Here is a 19,479-nt window from a genome sequence, read left to right as displayed (position 1 = left end):
TTCTTTAAAAGTGAAGTTTCCAAAAAAAAAAAAAAAGTGAAGTTTCCCAGCTGTAGAGGCACAGCCTACATCCCAGCTACCTGCAAAACTGAGGCAGGAGCACTGCAAACTCAAGCCCAGCCTGGGCAATTTAGGGACTCAGTAAGACTGTCTCAAAATAAAATGAAGAGCTGGGAACGTGGCCCAGGGCAAAGGCCCGAGGTTCAATTCCTAGTACTGGGGGTAGAGGGAGGGCAATGACATTTTGAGCAAGGAGAAAATTACATTTTATTAAATGTTTGAGCCTGTCATGATCTCAGTGTTGGTAAGTCACAGGGAGCAGGCAATAACAGAAGGACAAACAGAACCTCTCTCACAGTAGACACAACTGCAGAACAGAAACACTGCATCATTTTCCCACAAAAGGTCAGCCTTGCTAAAGCTTTAAATTCATAAATAAAAGTTTGAGGAGGCAGAGGCAGGAGGATCTTTTTAAATTCAAGGCCAGCCTGGATTACATAGTGAAATCTTGTCTCAAAAACAAAAACAAAGCAGTTAGAGGGCGCAAAGGGAGTGATTAGTTGGTTGAGTTAGTTTAAATGTCAATGCAAAGCTGGGCATGGTGGGCCATAATCTGGCACTCTGGAGGCAGAGGCAGCTGGACTGCCTAAAGCCATTCTGAATTATAGAACAAGAATCCTATCTTTAAAAAAAAAAAAAAGGTAAATCAATAAGGCTTAAGTAGTATTTTAAAAATCAGTTATAATACTGACTTAGAAAATTTACTCATCCAAACTTGAGGCTCTTTGGAAGCCTGCATGGTAAATATCCTGGTGCAGGATGGCTGCTTGCTGTGCCAAGCACAGCGAAGAAGCTCTGAGCAAGGTTACAAACACATGAGCAGCAGCCTAGCTCTGGGGCCCCTCCCCTGATTTGCAGAACTTGCAGGCTTAGGACTCAACCTCTTTTCACTTTTAAAATGCTCCAAGCTTCCTCTCATTTTTTTTTTGTTCTGCTGTTTTCTATTCTTTCTTGATATGAAGTCCTGATCGCTCATGAACTCCCGGCTTAATCTTCCCAAAGGTCTAAGTTCACCTCTGTGGCAGGAAGTAAATCTACCCTTCCTGTTTTTGAACAACCAATGTAATGAATGTAAAACCTCCAAACTAGGAAAATGTCTGACCACAAAGGTATGCTCCCTTTTTTGGTATTGGTGAGTTTGCAAATATTATCACCCTCAAGATTGGATTTCTTTTATGTCAATTCGCTAAATGACCTCTGATTCTCATTTTGTCTACCTTGGTTCCTTGATTTATAGAAGCGATCACCTTGTCTCAGAAAAGTATAATCCAAGCCAAGCATGGTGGTACATGCCTGGAAATCTTGTCCTTGAGAGCAGGAGGCAGGGAGACTGAATCCAAGGCCAACCTGAACTACAGAGCAACGCTCTGTCTCAAAACAAAACAGGCGCATGTAGTCTACACTGGTAGTGGCGAACCTCTGGCACATGCACCACAACCAGCTACTTATTATCACTGAAACTCTAAAAGGTTCATCATCATTGGTCTGTACTGAAAACTCTAGCACAGAAAAAAATCTTCACCCCACAACACGCAGCTGAGTGCATTCTAACTGCTCAACTACCCTATAGCGTTTACAACAAAATCTCTGCACACTGTGCCTCAGGTCTCTTCTAGGATTATAGGCATGCACACCACACCACATCTAAATTTTGAGTGAAAAGAATTACCTATCTAGTATACAACACACCAGGCTCTGTTCTAGATGATGGGAACACACCTCTCAACAAAAAGTAAAATTCCAAGACCCGATTTAGTTTCATTCTAATTTGGGGAGAGATAAAAATATTTAAAAATAGGAAGCCATAGAATATACTGCTGTAAGGTCTTAGGAGCTAGGAGAACATAAAGCAGGGTAAAAAGTTACATCAAAGGGAGTCATTTGTGGCTCTGAATAAATAGGTGTTAAGGACAGATTCACTGAAGTGAAATTTTAGCAAACACCTAAAACAGACTATTTCTAAATCTGAAGCAGAGTTCCACAGTTCCAAGATGACTTTGGCTGTTATTTAAGTTTCAGTGACTCAGTTTTCTTATCCAAAAACCCAACCCAAGCCTATTTTACAAGATTAGAGGATTGGGGCACTATTTGTACAATTCTTGTAACATTAAGCACTGTGACTTAAGGCTTTTCTGGCTTGCTTTCTGTTTGAAAATATAAAATCTTGCAAGCCGGGCTTTGTGGCACTTGCCTCTAATTTCAGCACTGGGGAGGCTGAGGCAGGAGGGTCCATGCAAGTTCAAGGCCAGCCTGAACCACACAAGCCCCTACCTCAAAAAAGACCAAAATAAAATAAAATAAAACAAAATAAAATCTGGCAAAAGGAATGTGTCATGTAGAAATCAGGAAAGAGCATTAGGGACAGAGCTAGAACAAGCATAAAGGTCTTGGTACTGGGAGGGGCAGCTAAACCAGTGGCCAGAAAGGGAGTGTTTGTCAACAGACAGGTATCATTATAGTGATAAAGGAAGCTGACAAGAGGCTGGGGGCTGCTTTCAAACTTTCAGCTGGGGGTCGCTAGAGTTTTTGAGTAGAGAAGTGATCAACTGCATTGATTTTTTAAAAGAATCACTGCATTAAAAATCGACTATTGGAGGAGAAGCACACTATATACACGTAGTGATACAAAAGGAGGTTAATCAAAAATTTATTTTAATAACCTAGGCAAGAGATAAGGCAACAGTGGAGAACATAAGTGGGTGGACTCTGAATATGTTTTAAAAACAGAGCCAACAGAATTTGCTAATATCCTGGGTATGACAGGTGTCGAGGGTAAATCTGATTTGAGGAAAGGTAAGAGTGGCCATTAATTAAAATCAATTTTGAACCTAATTAAAAGTAACTGTTAATCTTACACGCATGATCACATTTAATCCACCCTACCTATATGGTAGGTGTGGCCTCTTAACAGGAAGAGAAAGCTGTTGACTGTTGGTAAACTTGGTAAGATGAGAATCTCAACTATTAGTCATCTCAATAGTCTATGTACTTAACCAGTATTCAATGCATCCCATGGTTATAGAATCTAGCATTACCCTCAAAAAATTCAATAAATACCTATGGAATAATTAGCTTTTCTGCTCACAGGTTAATGGGTCAAATGGGACGTGAGTTCAGCACAGAAATGTGTAGCCTTTCCAATCTCTGCCATTTCCAGCATGCGACTAAGAAAGTCTTTTTTTTCTTTTGAGGCAGTCTCATTGTTATGCAATATAGGCTGACCTTGAACTCCCTAACGTAGCTCACGCTGGCCTCAAACTCATGAAGATCCTCCTGAGTACTGGGATTACAGGCGTGTACTACCATCCCTCGTGAGAAACAAGCCTTGAAAGTCAGAAAATTACTTATCTTTTCAATTCAGAATCATAATTTCTGAGATGGAGGGAACTAGTTTTCCAACATATTCCTTCTGGAGGAGGAGCAACCAACATGGTCTTTCAACAAATGACACTAATTTCATCTAGTGATCTTAACACAAGTCTAACTGAACCAGAGGACTATGTACTGTCTGTCACACCACGCGCCTCCCCTTTAGTTTCTAATGCTTGTCTTCAATTCCCTATCCTATTCAAAACCTACCCTCACTCCAACTGAACTATACTATCTATCTGCTGCTGAACGTTGCTTCCTCAGCTTCGGCAACCTCTATGAAAGCTGTCCGTCCACCCAAGGCTCCATAAACTGCTAGGGGGGCGAGGCGAGTGAGCATGTCCTCTCGCAGCCTGAACTGTCCATCAAAAATCCCACGTGTACCCGAGCACTTCCTGCAAGGTTCAGCCTCTCACAAACCTCCACCATCGTCACTGTAACTGCCTGCAGCACGATTTAACAGGGCAGGATGTCTGAGAGACAGAAAAATCTACGTTCCAATTTTATATCTACTGTTTACCGATTACTTTTTTTAGTGTTTATTCCATCACACATGCTATCACTAAGTATTCTCAAAAGGCTCAAGTGAAAAGTGTGCACGGACACTGGTCCTCGGCCCTACACATTATGCAACCCGGTGATTCACTGCGATACAGTACTGAACCATTCTGGACCATAGCGACAGGTCGGGAGCCCGACTTACAGTCTGTCCCCGCGGCAGGTACCCAGCAGACCACGCACATAGCCAGCGGTCAGCCAGGGGCGCGCGGTAGCACTCAGTTGGCAAAGAATCCGGGACGAGGCGGGCGGTCCGGCACCCCGAACCCCGCCCGGCCACGGCCGCGCTCCGGCGAGCTACTGGGCTCCCTAGGCGCAGGAGCTGGGACTGCCCCGGGTCACCGGATCCAGGGAACCCTTCCCTTCCCCTGGCCCCCGCCACTCCCTCCCTAGACCGGCCCGGTACTCACCCTCTTGGCGGCCCCGGTGACTGCGGCTTTCTCTGCCGCGCCCGCCGAGCGGAGCCGCCTCCGTCCCATCTGCTCCAAGCTGAGGAACTCGCTGGACAGGTCCAGGGAGCCTGAGGATGAGGCGGTGGAGCCGCTGTGCAGCTCCAGGCTGCTGCGGAGAACCACCATCGCGTCTGCGCCTCCGCGCGCGAGGGAGCCCGGGCTCGGCGCCTGCGACTCCGCGACTCCGCGCTTCCCGCTTCCGCGCTCCGAATTCTGGCGCCACGGACTGCGCGCCTTCCGCAACGCGCGTCCGGGATCCCTCCGCCGCGCGGTGCTCCGCTCCGCCGCCCAAGGCGGGAGCTCGATGCCGTCCTCCGCCTCCAGGCGCGAAGAAGGCCACGCCTCGGTGGACTGGAAAGCAAGCCAATGGAGCCCAGGAGTTGAGCGGGTCTAGCCGCGAGAACGCGGCCTTTTCCTTATGTAGTTCCGTCCCGCTGGGCTCGGCGGAGGAACACAGAGGGAGCGGCGCGAAGTCCCGTTTGGAATTTTGGCGCGGGACGGCTGGGAGGGAGAGAGGGAGGCGCCCGCCCTCTGATTGGCTGGCGGCCCTGGCGTCTCCGCCCCGCCCCTCCGACACCTGCCAGGCTGCTTCCCGCCATCCAGGATTCAAATGCAAAACAGTCCGGGTCGGGTCCGTCTTACGTTAAGTCAGCCTTTGAAAGGTTTTTTCCTTGAGGCAGCTTGAAAAGCTTTCGCTGACGTAATAAAGTTCAACACTCGAAAGAACACAGGACGAGCTCAGAGAGCAGAACGGGGATGCAGGTTCTGTACTCAGCTTTGCCACAGGATCTGGAGCAAATCATTCACTTCTCCCACTCTAATTCCCTCCTCTCAAAGATAACTGTAATAATAAAAGCTAAAACCCTAATGGCAACCTTGTGCTTGCCATTACTGTATCTTATGACCGAGACTGCTCATGCCAAGTGCCCAGTAAATGTTACATCGCAGAATTACGGAAAATGACTTCTCCTGGGCGTCAGCAATTACTTTAATATTTACTACATGATCAGACTAAGAGAAGAGTCCCAGAAAAACAAAAGCTACTTATTGATTTGGACTTAATAACTATGGCTTATTAATTCAACGTATATTAAATATTTACTGAGCATCTCTTGAATCAAGTATTACACTAAACACTGAGAATCACATTAAAAGCTCTCATAGACTTCATTCTGGTGAAAGAAAAAATATTCTGAGTTCAGTGAATGTTGATTGAAATGTTTAAGTATTACAGAGAAATACAGAGAAAGGAAAGGGACAGGTGCAACTCTTAACAGGGTGCTTAGAGACATTCTCCCTGAGAAATCTGAAAAGCACTTGAGAAGAGGTGGGTACATCTAGGAAAAAGAGGCAGGCAAAGAAGCTGAGAACATGGAGGCCAATGAACAAAACTCTAGCTTCCTGGAACTCACATTTGAAGGGCAGTAGGTAGTCAATAAACAAGTAAATGAATAAACAAAATAACTTCATCAAAGTAAGTAGGGGGCTGAGGATTTAGCTCAGTGGCATAAGTGCCTTCCTTGCAAGCAGGTAGTTGTGAGTTTGATCCCTGGTACCGATAAAAATGAAAAAAAAAAAAGTAAGTAGTATGAAGACAATATATCAGTTTTACCTGATTTTTTGTTTTTTAAATAAAAATTCTAAATGTAGCCCGATATGGTGGCACATGCTTTCATCCCAGCACCCAGGAGGCTAAGATAAGAGGCTAATGAGTTTGAAGCCCTCCTAGACCACACAGTTCAAGACAAACATGATCTACTACCTTGACCCTGTCTAAAAAAGCAGATAAGCAAAACTGAAAAAAAAAAAATCCTTAACATAGTGTTGAGGAATGGGTCTATTTCTTGAAGATAATGTAGCAATATTTAAAACCTTTGGCCCAGGAATTCCACTTCTAGGACTCCATTCTCAAGCAATAATTATAAGGGCTGGGATTTAGTTCAGCAGTGTGCCTGCCTTGCAACTGTGAGGTCATGAGTTTGATCCCTGGTACAAAAATAAATAATAATTACCCACACATAGCTATTTAGGTTAATATTGATAAGTTTGATTTTTAAAAATTAAAATGTCTTACAGAGTAATACAATACATGCTAAAGAACGAAACACCTCCCCAAAACCACAAGAACACAGAGGTATAAAAATAAACGTATTAGCTGGGCTGGTGGCACATACCTGTAAGTCTAGCCACTCTGGAGACTGAGGCAGGAAGATCATAAGTTCGAGTCCAGACCTGGCAATTTAGCAAAACCCTGTGTAAAGATAAAAACAAAACAAAACAAAAGAACAGCTGGGAATATAGTTCAGTAGTAGAGCACCCCCAGGTTTGGTCTCCAATACTGCAAAACCAAACTAAAAAGAATCAAAGGTGCAAGTCATTCTGTGTGATTGCTAGAAGGAAAAGGAACTTTCTGTTTGCAGTCAGGTTCCTGAGCCTGGAAAATGCGAATACAGGACTTCCTGTGGCTGTATGAGCCAGAAGTGAGGAGTTGGTTCTAGAAGTGAGCCAAGCACTGAGGAGCAGAGTTTGAGGTGGTGAGAAAGAAGGGCTGGGAAAAAAAAAAAAAAAAATTCCAAGGGGCTGGGGATTTAGCTCAGAGGCATAAGCACCTGCCTTGCAAGCAGGCAGTGGTGAGTTCGATCCCTGGTACCGATAAAAAAGAAAAAGACCAAAAAAAAAAAAAAAAAAAAAAAAAAAAAAGAAAAGAAAGAAGGGCTGGGAATGCGGTCCTGGCTCTGGTCCCTTATGAGCCTGCAGCTCCTCCTCCTCAGTCTGTGCTGTTACAAGAAACAATGGCAGCCTTTCTGTCTTATCTTTGAAATGCATGGGTCATGACCAATGCAGTTGGGCTACTGCTTTGCTAAAATCAAGATATAATGAGTTGTAAACCTCTATCAGTCAATTAATTCTTTTCTTTTTTTTTGGGGGGGGAGGTCTTTTTTGTTTTTATCGGTACCAGGGATCGAACTCACGGCTGCCTGCTTGCAAGGTAGGTGCCACGCCGCTGAGCTAAATCCCCAGCCCCTCTTTTTTTTAAAGACAGCGTCTTCTAATGTGGTTCAGCTGGCCTTGGGCTTACTTTGTAGCCCTGGCTGGTCTCAAATTTGCAAGGATCTTCCTGCGTAAGCCTTTCTAGTGCTGGGCATGGTGGCACACTCCCAGCTGAATTTAATCTCTTTTTTCCACCTGAATTTAATCTTTTTTTGTGTGGTGGGGGTACTAGGGCTCAAACTCACAACCTTGTACTTGCCAGGCAGGTGCTTATGCTGCTGAGCTAAAGCCCCAGCCCTAATTTAATCTTATGTCCTCTCCTCTAACTTATTTTTGCAAAGATTATTAAGAAAGGCTTTGAGGTCATAACCCAAAGCTCTCTCAAAATTCTGGCACGTAAGTGCAGAACTGAAGACTTAACCCATCTATGCCAATTTAGTACTTTCTATCACTGCACCTATCTTTGCCTTTAATTTTCCTTACTGTTATTTTACTTATTTTTTGCAGTTTGTGGATTTTTTTTTTTTTTTTTTTTTTGCAGTACCCTGCAAAAAGGAAAACACACACACACACAAATTGTTTGAAAATGCAAGTCAAAATAGGCATGGAAGTTTCTGTTTTCTTTCAGTTATCTGATAAAAGAATTTAACACAGATCCAAGCAGTGGGCTTATCTCTTTTCTTCTTGTTCTTAATATTGAAAGTTAAAAATACTCCCTCAATAAAAGATTTTTGCCTTTTTTTTTTTTTTTGTCTTTTTCTTTTTCATCAGTACTGGGGATCAAACTCACAACTGCCTGCTTGCAAGGCAGGCGCTTATGCTGCTGAGCTAAATCCCCAGCCCCCATTGCCTTATATTTTTAAACTGGAGTGTACTACATGGTGTGGACTTCCTGAATTCTCCCTCCCATGCCTGTGGCCTTTCCCATATCTTCCTTTCTCAGATGTCCCTCCTCTAAATCCTTGCCCTCTAACATCCTAATCTCATTGTATACTACACTTTTCAGATGCACTTTTCATTTCTTTATAATCCAGATCATTGGAGTTTATAGATTAGAACCTGGTTTTAGACAGTTCTTACTGCTCTGAAACCGTCTCTATTATAAGAGCATACATAGTTTTCCCTATGGTCAATTGTTTTTCCAATTAAAAAGAGTAACTCCTGCTTATAAGGGAAAATTTAGAAGCAAAAGAAAGTACTGTACAATGTAGCTGAATGTGATGGCACACACCTGTAGTCTCAGCACTTGGGAGGCTGAGGCAGGAAGACTGTTAGGAGTTCACCTTCCTGGGCTACATAGTGAGTTCATGGCCAGCCTGAACTACTGAGATCTTGTTTCAAAATGAGATCTTGTTTCAAAAACAAACAAGAAAAGTACAATCTAGCCAGGTACAGTGATGCATCTCTGTAATCCCAGCACTAAGGGAGGCTGAGCCAGGAGGATGGCAAGTGGAGACCAGCCTGAGTAATTTAGCTAAACTCTATCCACACGACATTCCTTCCCTCAAAAAAAGCAAAAGTGGTGTGTATCCTTGCAGATTTTCTCCTCTGCTTTTGAAGCCAGAATGTGATGCAGCAGGTATTGTAGCAATTCATCTTCAATCACATGAACCAGGGCAAGACTAGATATGGCCTTGCCACAAAATAGGAGCTATGTAGCAGACAGTGCTGGGATGCATGTGCTCAGGCTGTTACAGGAGAAACACACGCATATCTCATTTAAGTCACAATATTTTTGGGTCTGTCACAGAAATCTGATTTACAAATCAGATATGGATACACCTAACAAAAAGTCATTAATTTTAGGGCTGGGGATTTTTTTTATCGGTACCGGGGATTGAACTCATGATCACGCACTTGCAAGGCAGGCACTTATGCCACTGAACTAAATCCCCATCCCTGGCGTAAGCGCCTGCCTGGCAAGCACAAGGTCACAAATTCAATTCCCGGTACAAAAAGTTATTAATTCATCATGATTTATGTCCAGCACAATGTTTATTATACTCAGTGCATAGACACATAATGATGATGCTCATAACTGCAAAGCTATGCAGTTGTGTACTACATGGGTGCTGAGAGCTCTTTGGCACATGCCAACTTTACCCAAAATGCTGCTCTAAGAGGTCTTGATGAAACAGTATGATTTCTAAGCATAAGCCTGTGTTCGTAGGATGACCTCACCCCTCATTCCCATAAAATGCTTACACCCATGAAAGTGCAACCCTGCCAGAGTGTTCTTGTTAACTCTACAGCTCCTTACCTCCTCTTCTTAGAGCAGTTACCAGAAAGGATATATATTTATGACAAAGGTGTAACTCTTAAGATAGAAGGAAACTAAACAGCAGTAGTGGACCTTTTAGAGATGAGCGCCAAACTGCAACCCCAAATCCACTTATTTATCATACTGCAATTGATCTGAACACTGTGGTTTTAGTTTAGAAAAAACAATTCGTACATCAATATCTTTTGTCTTAAAAAGAAAAACACAGTTAACACACGTGTCATAGCCCACCACCGCCCTCTATATACTTAAGGCTGAAGAAGAGTAACCAGAGGAGGACAAACTTGAAACAAGTTTAGAGTCCCTTAATGATCGAGTGGGCTGGCTAGCACATCACCACAGTGAGGTGGTTGGAAGCTGCTGGGCAAAAACAGCATGTGTGGGAGTCCAGGAAATAGAAGCAGAGCTCCACCAGAGGGCATGGAGAAACTGAAGATAGGGAGGAGGGCAGGCTGGCAGAAGGACCCACTGTTCAGTGTGGCTGCAGGTGACCGCTGTGTGCAGGCCTCCAAAGCCCTGCTCTGTATACAGAGGCCTCAGGAAGGCAGGCTATTGGCAGGCAACAGCTGCAAGTTTAGGGAGACCACATTCTAGCTCATCACAGTAGGGTTCATAGCAACTCTGGTCGCTCTCCTTTGGCATCCCCGCAGTACTCTGCTGAGAAAGCTTAATGTCAGATTAAAAGACAGAGTTAATGGAATTCTGATATTTAGCATAGAATCCACAAGGAGTGCGTATTCAGAATGGAGGCAATAAATTGATAGAGACAATATATTCAGTCTTCAGGGTTTATGGACTTTGGAACTCTGGTAGTTGAGTAATTTGACTGTTGTGTGGTCCAAAAACCAACCTAAGAATTTCCTAAGATTTTATAACGGGAAGTTCCCTATCAGTTACACGTGTCCATGTAAATAAAGACAATTCACCAAGTTGTAAAGTGTAGCGTCTTCAATGTCCTTCAGTCACTGAGAAGCCATTTAACAATTTCCAGGCAGCCAGCAAATACACATATGATTAACGCAAAAAAGAAATACTATTCAAACTTTTAAAACTTTTTGCTTCTTGTATCAAGGAGTTAGGAAATCTTCTGGAGCCAGTCTATACACATCTCTGAATTTAAAAAATTGAGTCAGACTAGATGAGATTTAGGTTGCGACTCAAAGGGGATACTTGAATCCCTCGCTCCACTTCCTGGCCCCAAGGCGTCGATTTTCACACACAAGGTTCTCACCTGGTTCCTCCACAGGGGGCCCGCAGCCCGGTAGGAGGTGTCTCTGTGCTCACCCCAGGCGCCCCCGAGGCTGCGCCGCCACCACTCTGAGGAGCCCCTAACTTCTCCCCAGATGCCTCCCGCCAACCTGCCCCGCCGTTCTCGCGCCCTTACTTCCTCCCGCGGTGCTCCGGACCTACCCCGAGCCCCGCCCACCATGACGCGCAGTGAAACCACGACCCCGGGAGGGGCCACCCACTAGTCTGCTCCGCCTACCTGGAGCTACGCCGCCAAACGCATCCCGGGCCCCGCCTACCAGGGCGAGGGCTTCTGTCCCCGCACCCTTTGGGTTCTCCCACCCCGGAACTACGCTATCCTCGCATCAGGGCCCCGCCCCCAAGAACTCTCATTTGCTCACTTCATACCGGATCCGCCCCTTTATGCTGGCTCCACCTTCCCACCGCCGAATTGCCTTGAACTCGCCCGCCCAACCCTGCGTATCCAGCCCCAGCCGGGAGCCGGTCTTGCACTGCACGGAAGCTTCTCTGACCTCTCCAGACTCCGTCTCACACCCAGGAGGCGTACCGTGCGCTGCTGGGCCGGTGACGCCCAGGAGCCCGAGCTCGGCCATGCAAGAGGAATCTTCTCCCGCCGCCCCGCGCTACCAGCCCGCCTGCCCCACGAGAGCCGCGTGTGTCTACAGCAGCTGCTACTGGTGAGGGGCGCGGGCGCCGCCTCCTCAGGCTTCTTGGCACTGCAGGCCTGAACGGGTGGCCGTGTTGTCGGGGAGGGGGGAGCGGGACCCAAGGCCTGGTCTCCGGAGCGGAGCGCTGGGTCGGTGCTTGCCTTTGCCTGGCGCTCGCTTTGCGAGCCTCAGCACTTGGGAACGAGGAAGGGGAGTCGGACTTACAGGGCAGAAGATTCTGCAGACCCTCTGTGAATTCAGGTTGAGATGCGGATCATTTTAATTTTGAAAGAGAAGGGAATTTGAGGGTGTATTTCCAAGGTGATAGCAGTTATTCCCAATTAATAGCAGTCAGGAATCCAACTCAGAACCTGTAGCCACGGATACCTGAGGTTAACCTCGGTTCTGTCCTAATGATGGTCACATTTGTACATCACTTCCCCTGTGCTAAGCCTTAAGGTGGCTTGTGTTTACTGACTCACTTGCGCCCCCCACGATCCCTGAAAGGTAGGCAGTGATTCCCATTTTAAAGATATGAACACCGAAGCACAGAGGGAATGAGGCCTCAAGCTTGGGTGAATGCATAGAGACTTATAGGCAGTCTGGCACTGCCCCTCTGCCCTAGACCCCCCTGCAGCTGAAGTACTTAGTCTCCCTTGGTCCTCTTCACTCCCACACCTCCTCTTCCCTTCCCTGAACAATGACTTCTCCCCCTTATCTGGAGGAGAACCCTCAGGGCCTTGTAAATCCATCCTTGTCCTCTTCTGTTGCTCATGAATGCGCAGTGCGGCTCGTGAGGTTCCTGAGGTTAAGGACTTGAGAGGATGAGAAAAATAAAAGACAAAGCTGTGGGCAGGTGGACCCTTATCCTCCTAATGGGAGGAAAGGAACTGCTCAACCAGTGTAGCGTGTTTTTTTATGCCCTCCAAAGAAGAATGTCGGTTTCAACCTCACTGCCTAGCAACTTGTTTGCCTGGCAGGCTTGGGACCCTTTCCTTCTTTGCGCTGAAACAACTTGTTTACATAGCTTGTTTTGGTCTGTTTTTCTTGGGCTGGTCTTGCTTTAGCGCCACACTTGGTGAATCTCTAGCTTCAACGGCTTCCTACGCATGAAACCTGTGCTGATAACAGTTTAACATTTGTTTGGCTTTGAACACTTATCGGGTCCAATGCCAAGTGCTTCTATACGTCTAGGATCCTTAGTTTGCTATTGAAAAGCCATGGTAAGGCTCTGTTTGCCCAAGGTCTGACCTTTACTGTGTGGTGGTGCTGAAGTGCACATTTTTCAACTGCTGTATTGTATTTCTGCCTTTTTTTTTTTTTTGTACCAGCGATCAAACTCGAGGCCGCTGAGTTAATCCCCCACCAATTACCTGTGTTTTAAATCAGTGGTGGTGAACCTATGGCCCACATACCACACCAGGCTGTTAGTTATCTTTTATTTTTTTTTTTTTAATTTTTATTTTTTGGTCTTTTTCATTTTTATCGGTACCGGGGATCGAACTCACGACTGCCTGCTTGCAAGGCAGGCGCTTATGCCGCTGAGCTAAATCCCCAGCCCCTGTTAGTTATCTTTAAAAGCTCTGAAAGGTTTGCTATCAATCACAGTTTGTTTCTGTAACGTCCATTTATTGTTTCACTCATTCATTCAACAAATGTTTATTAGGGGTTCTGTTCTTAAACTGTTTCCTCTATGCTATGGCATAAGTCCTAATAAAGTCTCTTTCAGTGGCAGAAAAAAACACAACATTTTTGTTAGGGTACTTGGATTGTGTGGTGCATAATTCTAGGCACTTGGGATATAGCAGGGAATGAAAACTTCTATGGTGAGATCTCATGGCTCCTACATTTTGAGATGGGAAAAGCAGACATAAACAAGTGAACTATGTTTAAGTGCTGATGGTGGCGCATACTATTTTATATTAGCATACTTAAGGAAGATGGCCTTGATCAGGAGGAACAGAGCAGATCTGCAGAGGTAGAAAGGGTAGAGCTTTGAGCAAGGTCTCCAGGCAGCAAGAGCTGCAAGGGAGAAGGAAGGCTCCGAGGAGGAGCCAGGAGCAAGGAGGTGGTAAGACTGGCGTGACATAGTGGGAGACAAGAGATCTGCATCACTGTGGTAGGTAGTTTCTTTTTAGTTTCTTCAGCTGTGGGTCAGGGTCTCCTCTTCATCATGGAAACTGCTTCCTTACAGGCCTGTTTCTCAGCTCTCATACCCAGTCAAGTCTTTACCCTTTGCTGACTTTGCACTGCTCAAAACTGTCCCAAATCTGAGTGCTTTCGTACTCTCAGATCTTGGGGTTCTACCCCAGAGGGTCTGGGCCTATAAGCAGCATACTTGAGGAGTTGGAGGCTGCTCAGCTGATCATATTTCAAGGGATATAGGCACAGATGACAGAATCTGTTTCCTGAGTGTCACAGGCTTTCCTAGATCTGGTCATTGTTCTTTGAGCTTGTTTTGAACCCTACTTCATGGTTCCTCAGTCCTGGACATTTTGAGTCTGGTCATTTATGTGAGGCTGTCCCATGTGTTGCTGGATGTGGGCCGCATCCTTAGTGTCTTAACTTTCCTTGTCACTGGGACACTACACCTGGCACCCAAAATTTACTTATTTATCTTTTCCAAGTCCATGAACAAAAAGAAAACAAACAACAACAAAACCAGAAGAAGAGAATGAGAGAAAAAAAAAAACTGCAACGAAATTTTAAAACGCATCAACCAAGGGGCAGTGATGGTGCATATACTGTACATTGTCACCTCCAAATCAGTCACCCAGAGCACAAGGCATCTGCATTCAATTGTCCAAACAATACCAGCACAAATCTTTCTCTTCAGCGAACTCTTGAGAAGTCAGTAGTATAACTATCTTAACTATTTTTATATACATGTTACATACACACATACATGTATTTTTAGCTTCTCTCACTAATGAAACAATATGGTGTTTACACATACGTGTCTTATTTATTTCACTAATGAGTATGTTCTCAAGTTGTATCCATTTATCTATAAAAGTCTCCAGTTTATTCTTCCTTATGGCCAAGTAGTACTCCATTGTATAAAAGTATCATATCTTTTTTATCCATTCCTCAGTTGATGGGCCTTTAGGTTATTTCCAAGATCTGGCTATTACAAATTGTGTTGCTATGAACATGGCTATAGATATATCACTGTGGTATGAAGTTTCTAATTTTTTTGGGCAAATACACAGAAGGGAAATAGCTGGGTTGAATGGGACCTATAATCCTAGTTTTTGAGAAATTTCCGCACTGATTTCCACAGTGGTTGCACCATTCTACAATCTCACTAACAATGGAAAAGGATTCCTTTTCCTCCACAGCCCCTCCAGCATTTGTTATTGCTTGATTTCTTGATGGTAGCCATTCTCTCTGGGGTGAATCTCAGGGTTGTTTCAATTTGTATTTCAGTGATGTTGAACTTTTTTTTTTTTTAATCGGTACCAGGGATCGAACTCACGACTGCCTGCTTGCAAGGCAGGTGCTTATGACGCTGAGCTAAATCCCCAGCCCTTGTTGAACTATTTTTCACATATCTATTTGCTGTTTGTACTTCTTTATCTGACAAGTGTGTGTTCATCTCAGATGTCCACTTCTGGATTGGATCTCTAAATCTGATAGGAGTGATTTTTTTGAGTTCTCTGTATGTTCTCAATAATAATCCTTTGTTTGAGACACAGCTGACAAACATTTTCTCTCATGCTGGTGGGTCGTTTGTTCACTCTGTTGGTGATTTCTCTTGCTGTTCAAAAACTTTTCAGTAGGGTAAGATCCCCATTGTTGATTCTTTGTGATAGTTCCTGTGCAGTAGGGGTTCTGTTCGTAAAGTCTTTGCCTACACCAAGTTTTACCTACTCTTATCTTCCAGCAGAGTTAATGTTTCTGTTTAATATTAAGATCTTGATGCATTCTGATTTTAGCTTAGCACATGGTAAAATATATGTATCCAGTTTTAATCTGTAGCACGTGTAGAGCAGGTTTTTCTAGCACCATTTATTAAAGAGGCTGTCTTTCTTCCAGTGAATTTGTTTGGCACCTTTATCAAAGATAAGGTAGCTAAGTGTGTCTGGAGTTGTTTCTGCATCTTCTAGTCTGTTCCATTGATCTTCAGGTCTTTTTTTTTTTTTTTTTGCCAGTACCACACTTTTTTTTTTTTTTTTTTTTTAATCACAGTAGCTTTATAGTATAATTTCAAGTCAGGGATTGTGATGCCCCTGTCTTTGTTGCCCAAGATTGCCTTTGTTAGTTAGGTCTATTCTGGTTCGAGATGAATTTTAGGATTGTTTTCTCTAATTCTGTGAGATATGCTATTGGAATTCTGATTGCGATTGCACTGAATTTGTATAATAGTTTTCAAAGTATGGCCATTTTTACTAAATTGATTCTTCCTGTTATGGAGCACAGGATATCTCTCCATTTTCTAATATCCTCTTCAATCTCCTTTCTTAGAGTACTGTACTTTTCAATGCAGAGGTCTTTTATCTTCTTTATTAGATTGATTCCTAGATATTTTATTTATTTATTTATTTATTTTTGGTATTTTATTTTTTGATGCTAGTGTGAGATGTATTGTTTCCCTGATTTCTCTCTCGTGAGTTTGTTATTTGTCTACCAGAAGGCTACTGATTTTTGAGTGTTGACTTTGTAACCAGCTACATTACTAAATTTGTAAACCTAGAAGTCTTTTAGTGGAGTTTTTGGGGTCCTCTGAGTAGAGTGTCATGTCATCTGCAAATGATAGTTTATCTTCTTCCTTCTCTATCTTTTTTCCTTTTATTTCTTTCTCTTGTTTGATTGCTCCAGCTGAAGTTCAGGACTATGTTAAGTAAGAGTGGGGATAGGGGTGATAGTGGGCATCCTTGTCTTGTTCCTGAGTTTAGAAAGAAAGCTTTCAGTTTTTGTCCTTTTAGTTTGATGTTGGCTGTTGTAGTAGACGGCTTTTATCAAATTGAGATAAAGACCATGTATTCCAGTTTTGTATAAGTTTTTCTCATGAGTGGGTGTTGGATTTTGTCAAACGCTTTTTCTGTATCTATTTTGATAATCATATGATTTTTGTTCTTGGCTGTGCTAATATGGTATATTTTATTTGTTGATTTACATATGTTTGAACCATCCCTGCATCCCTTGTATGAATCCCACTTGATCATGGTGTACAATCTTTTTGCTGATTTGCTGCAGTCTGTTTGCCAGTATCTTATATAGGATTTTTGCATCCATGTTCATTAGGGAAATTGGCTTGTAGCTCTTTTTCTTAGTTAGATCCTTCACTGGTTTTGGTATCAAGGTAATGCTTCCCTTTCAATTTCATTAAAGAGTTTGAGAAGTAGTGGTATTAGGTCTTCTCTAAATTTCTTGTAGAATTCAGCAGTGAATCCATCAGGGCCTGGGCTTTTCTTTGTTGATATTTTTAATTACATTTACAATCTCATTTATTTATATTGAGTCATTTAGGATTTTTATCTTCTTGATTCAGCTTTGGTAATTCAGATGTATCTAGGTGTCTATCCATTTCTTCTGTATTTCCTATCTTGTTAGAATACAAGTTTTCAAAGTAGGTAGAGATGATTTGTTGATTTTTTTAGAGTCTGTTGTGATTTTGGCCTTTTCATTCCCAGTTACGTGGATCTGAGTCTTTACTTTTTTTTTTTTTTTGATAAGGTTGGCTAAGGGTTTGTTAGTTTTAATCTTTCTTTTTTTTTAAATTAATTAATTAATTAATTAATTATTGGTCTTTTTCCTTTTTATTGGTACCGGGGATCAAACTCACGACTGTCTGCTTGCAAAGCAGGCACTTATGCCACTGAGCTAAAGCTTCAGCCCCAGTTTTAATCTTTCAAAGAACCAACTCTTTGAGTGATTGATTCTTTTTTTTTTTTTTTTTTTTTTGTCTTTTTCGTTTTTACCTGTATCAGGGATTGAACTCATGACTGCCTGCTTGCAAGGCAGGCACTTATGCCGCTGAGCTAAATCCCCAGCCCCTGAGTCATTGATTCTTTATATAGTTTTTTAGTCTCTAGTGTGTTAATTTTGGCTCTGATCTTTATAATTTCCTTGCTTGTATGAACTTTTGGTTTAACCTGCTCTTCTTTTTCTAGAAGTTTAAGGTTCAATATTAAGTTGTTTATATGTGCTTGCTCTGTTTTCCTGGTATGGGTATTTACTGCTATAAATTTTCCCTCTTAAGACTGCTTTCATTGTGTCCCACAAATTTCGGCATATTGTATTGTCGTTATCATTCAACCATAAAAAATGTCTCTTTTCTTCTTTAATTTCATCTGTGGCCTATTGGTTGTTGAGTAGGGTGCTATTTGATTTACACGTGTTTGTGACGTTCTTGTGGTTTCTTTTGGTATGGATTTCCAATTTCATTGCACCATGGCCTGATATTGCCCATAGGATAATTTCAGTTCCTTTCTATTTATTAAGCATGCTCTATGAGCCAGTATATGTTTTTTTTTTTTTTTTTTTTTTTTTTGAGAATATCCCATGTGCAGCTGAGAAGAATATGTATTCTGGTGTTGTGGGGTAGAACACTGTAGACATTTATTAAGTCCATTTGCTTAAAAGTTTGATTCGGTTCTAATATTTCATTATTGATTTTTTTGTCTAGTTGATTTGTCTTTGTGACAGTAGGGTGATGAGGTCTCCTAATACAGTTGTATTAGAGCTTATTTGATATTTCATGTCTGTTAGCAATTGTTGTATATTGTTGGGTGCACTGATATTTGTTGCATATATTATTTGATTGTTCTCTCTTCCTCGTGGATTGTTACCTTTATGAGGATGTAGTGACCTTCTTTATCTTTCTTAATCGGTCATGGCTTTAAATTCACTTTGTCTACAAATAGAATAGCTACCCCTGCTTTTTTTCTGAATCTCTGTTGCATAGAGTATTGTTTTCCATCCTTTGACTTACAGTCTATGAATTTGTTTTTGAATTAAAAGTATTTATTGTATGCAGCATCTTGTTGGATGTTGTTTCTTGATCCATTCTGCGAGTCAGTGTCTCTTGACTGGTGAATTAAGACCATTAACATTGATGGTTATCAGTGATATGTATTGACTTATATTAGTCACATTATTTTCCTGTTTTTGGGTTCCCTCCTTTTTTCCTTCTCTCTAATTGTTTGCCTTTGCTGGTGGATTCCTTATGTTGGGATTTATGGAGCTATAATCCTTATTATCTCTTTCTAGAATGTCCTTCAGAACATTTTGGAGTACTAATTTGATGGTCATAAATTCCTCAAGTGTTTTTTGTTATGGAAGTATCTTATTTCTCCAAGAATTTTGAAAGATAGTTTTGTGGGATACATCAATCTGGGTCGAAAGTTATTTTCCTTTAGAACTTGGAGTACTTCACTTTAAGCTCTCTGACTTGAGAATTTGTGTTGAAAAGTCAGCTGTGATTCTGATGAGATTTCTTTTATAAGTGATTTATTTCTTTTCCCTAACAGCTTTTGAGATTCTATACTTGAGTTTAATTTCTGGAATCTTGACTATGATACACCTGGCTGTAGATTTTTTTTTTTATCATCTCTAATTAGAGTTCTATATGCTTGCTTATCTGCATGTTAAATTTTTATTCTCTACCAGGAAAGTTTTCTGTCATGATGTCTGTGAATATTTTTTAAATGTCATTTGTGATAGCTCCTTCTGTTCATTGACTCCAACCAATCTTAAGTTATTCTTTGTTTCATAGCAGCTGCTGTGGGTTGATTTCTCATGTCCCTTGCTGGTTTTGAGAAATCTTTGTTTTCCTGGTCACTAACTGCAAACCTGTATTCAATATCTGAGATCCTGTCCCTACATTGGCCTAAGCTGCTTTGAATAATTTCAGTGGATCTTTTATTCT

General features: G+C 42.5%; 2 protein-coding genes across 7 annotated transcripts in view; one reads left to right on the top strand and one right to left on the bottom strand.

Annotated features, from left to right (window-relative positions):
- Atad2 (ATPase family AAA domain containing 2) overlaps window positions 1-11,097 on the bottom strand; it is a 64,603-nt gene extending 53,506 nt beyond the window's left edge. Inside the window, exons 1-3 of one of the 4 annotated variants that reach the window (XM_063231136.1) lie at window positions 10,943-11,097; window positions 6,614-6,690; window positions 4,398-4,790 (exon numbers count right to left, since the gene is read on the bottom strand). In XM_063231136.1, the coding sequence (XP_063087206.1) occupies window positions 4,398-4,790; window positions 6,614-6,655 (435 nt within the window). In that variant the 5' untranslated portion in view covers window positions 6,656-6,690; window positions 10,943-11,097. Of the gene's footprint in view, window positions 1-4,397; window positions 5,989-6,613; window positions 6,691-10,942 lie in introns of those variants that run through there. The other 3 variants (XM_063231137.1, XM_063231138.1, XM_013149968.3) reach the window with 3 other exon arrangements.
- A 359-nt stretch (window positions 11,098-11,456) lies between these two features.
- The window catches only part of Ntaq1 (N-terminal glutamine amidase 1), a 34,933-nt gene continuing 26,910 nt past the window's right edge, over window positions 11,457-19,479 (top strand). For all 3 annotated transcript variants that reach the window (XR_010041240.1, XM_005002607.4, XM_003467387.5), the window contains exon 1: window positions 11,457-11,636. Coding sequence is in view for 2 of the 3 variants with exons in the window: in XM_005002607.4 (XP_005002664.3) it covers window positions 11,551-11,636 (86 nt within the window). In the remaining variant the exon portion in view is untranslated. The remainder of the gene's footprint in view (window positions 11,637-19,479) is intronic.

Source organism: Cavia porcellus, unplaced genomic scaffold, assembly GCF_034190915.1.
Source record: "Cavia porcellus strain 051 isolate PalLab524CR breed Dunkin Hartley unplaced genomic scaffold, mCavPor4.1 scaffold_19, whole genome shotgun sequence".
Classification (NCBI taxonomy): domain Eukaryota; kingdom Metazoa; phylum Chordata; class Mammalia; order Rodentia; family Caviidae; genus Cavia; species Cavia porcellus.
This window is presented reverse-complemented; position numbering and strand designations above follow the sequence as displayed.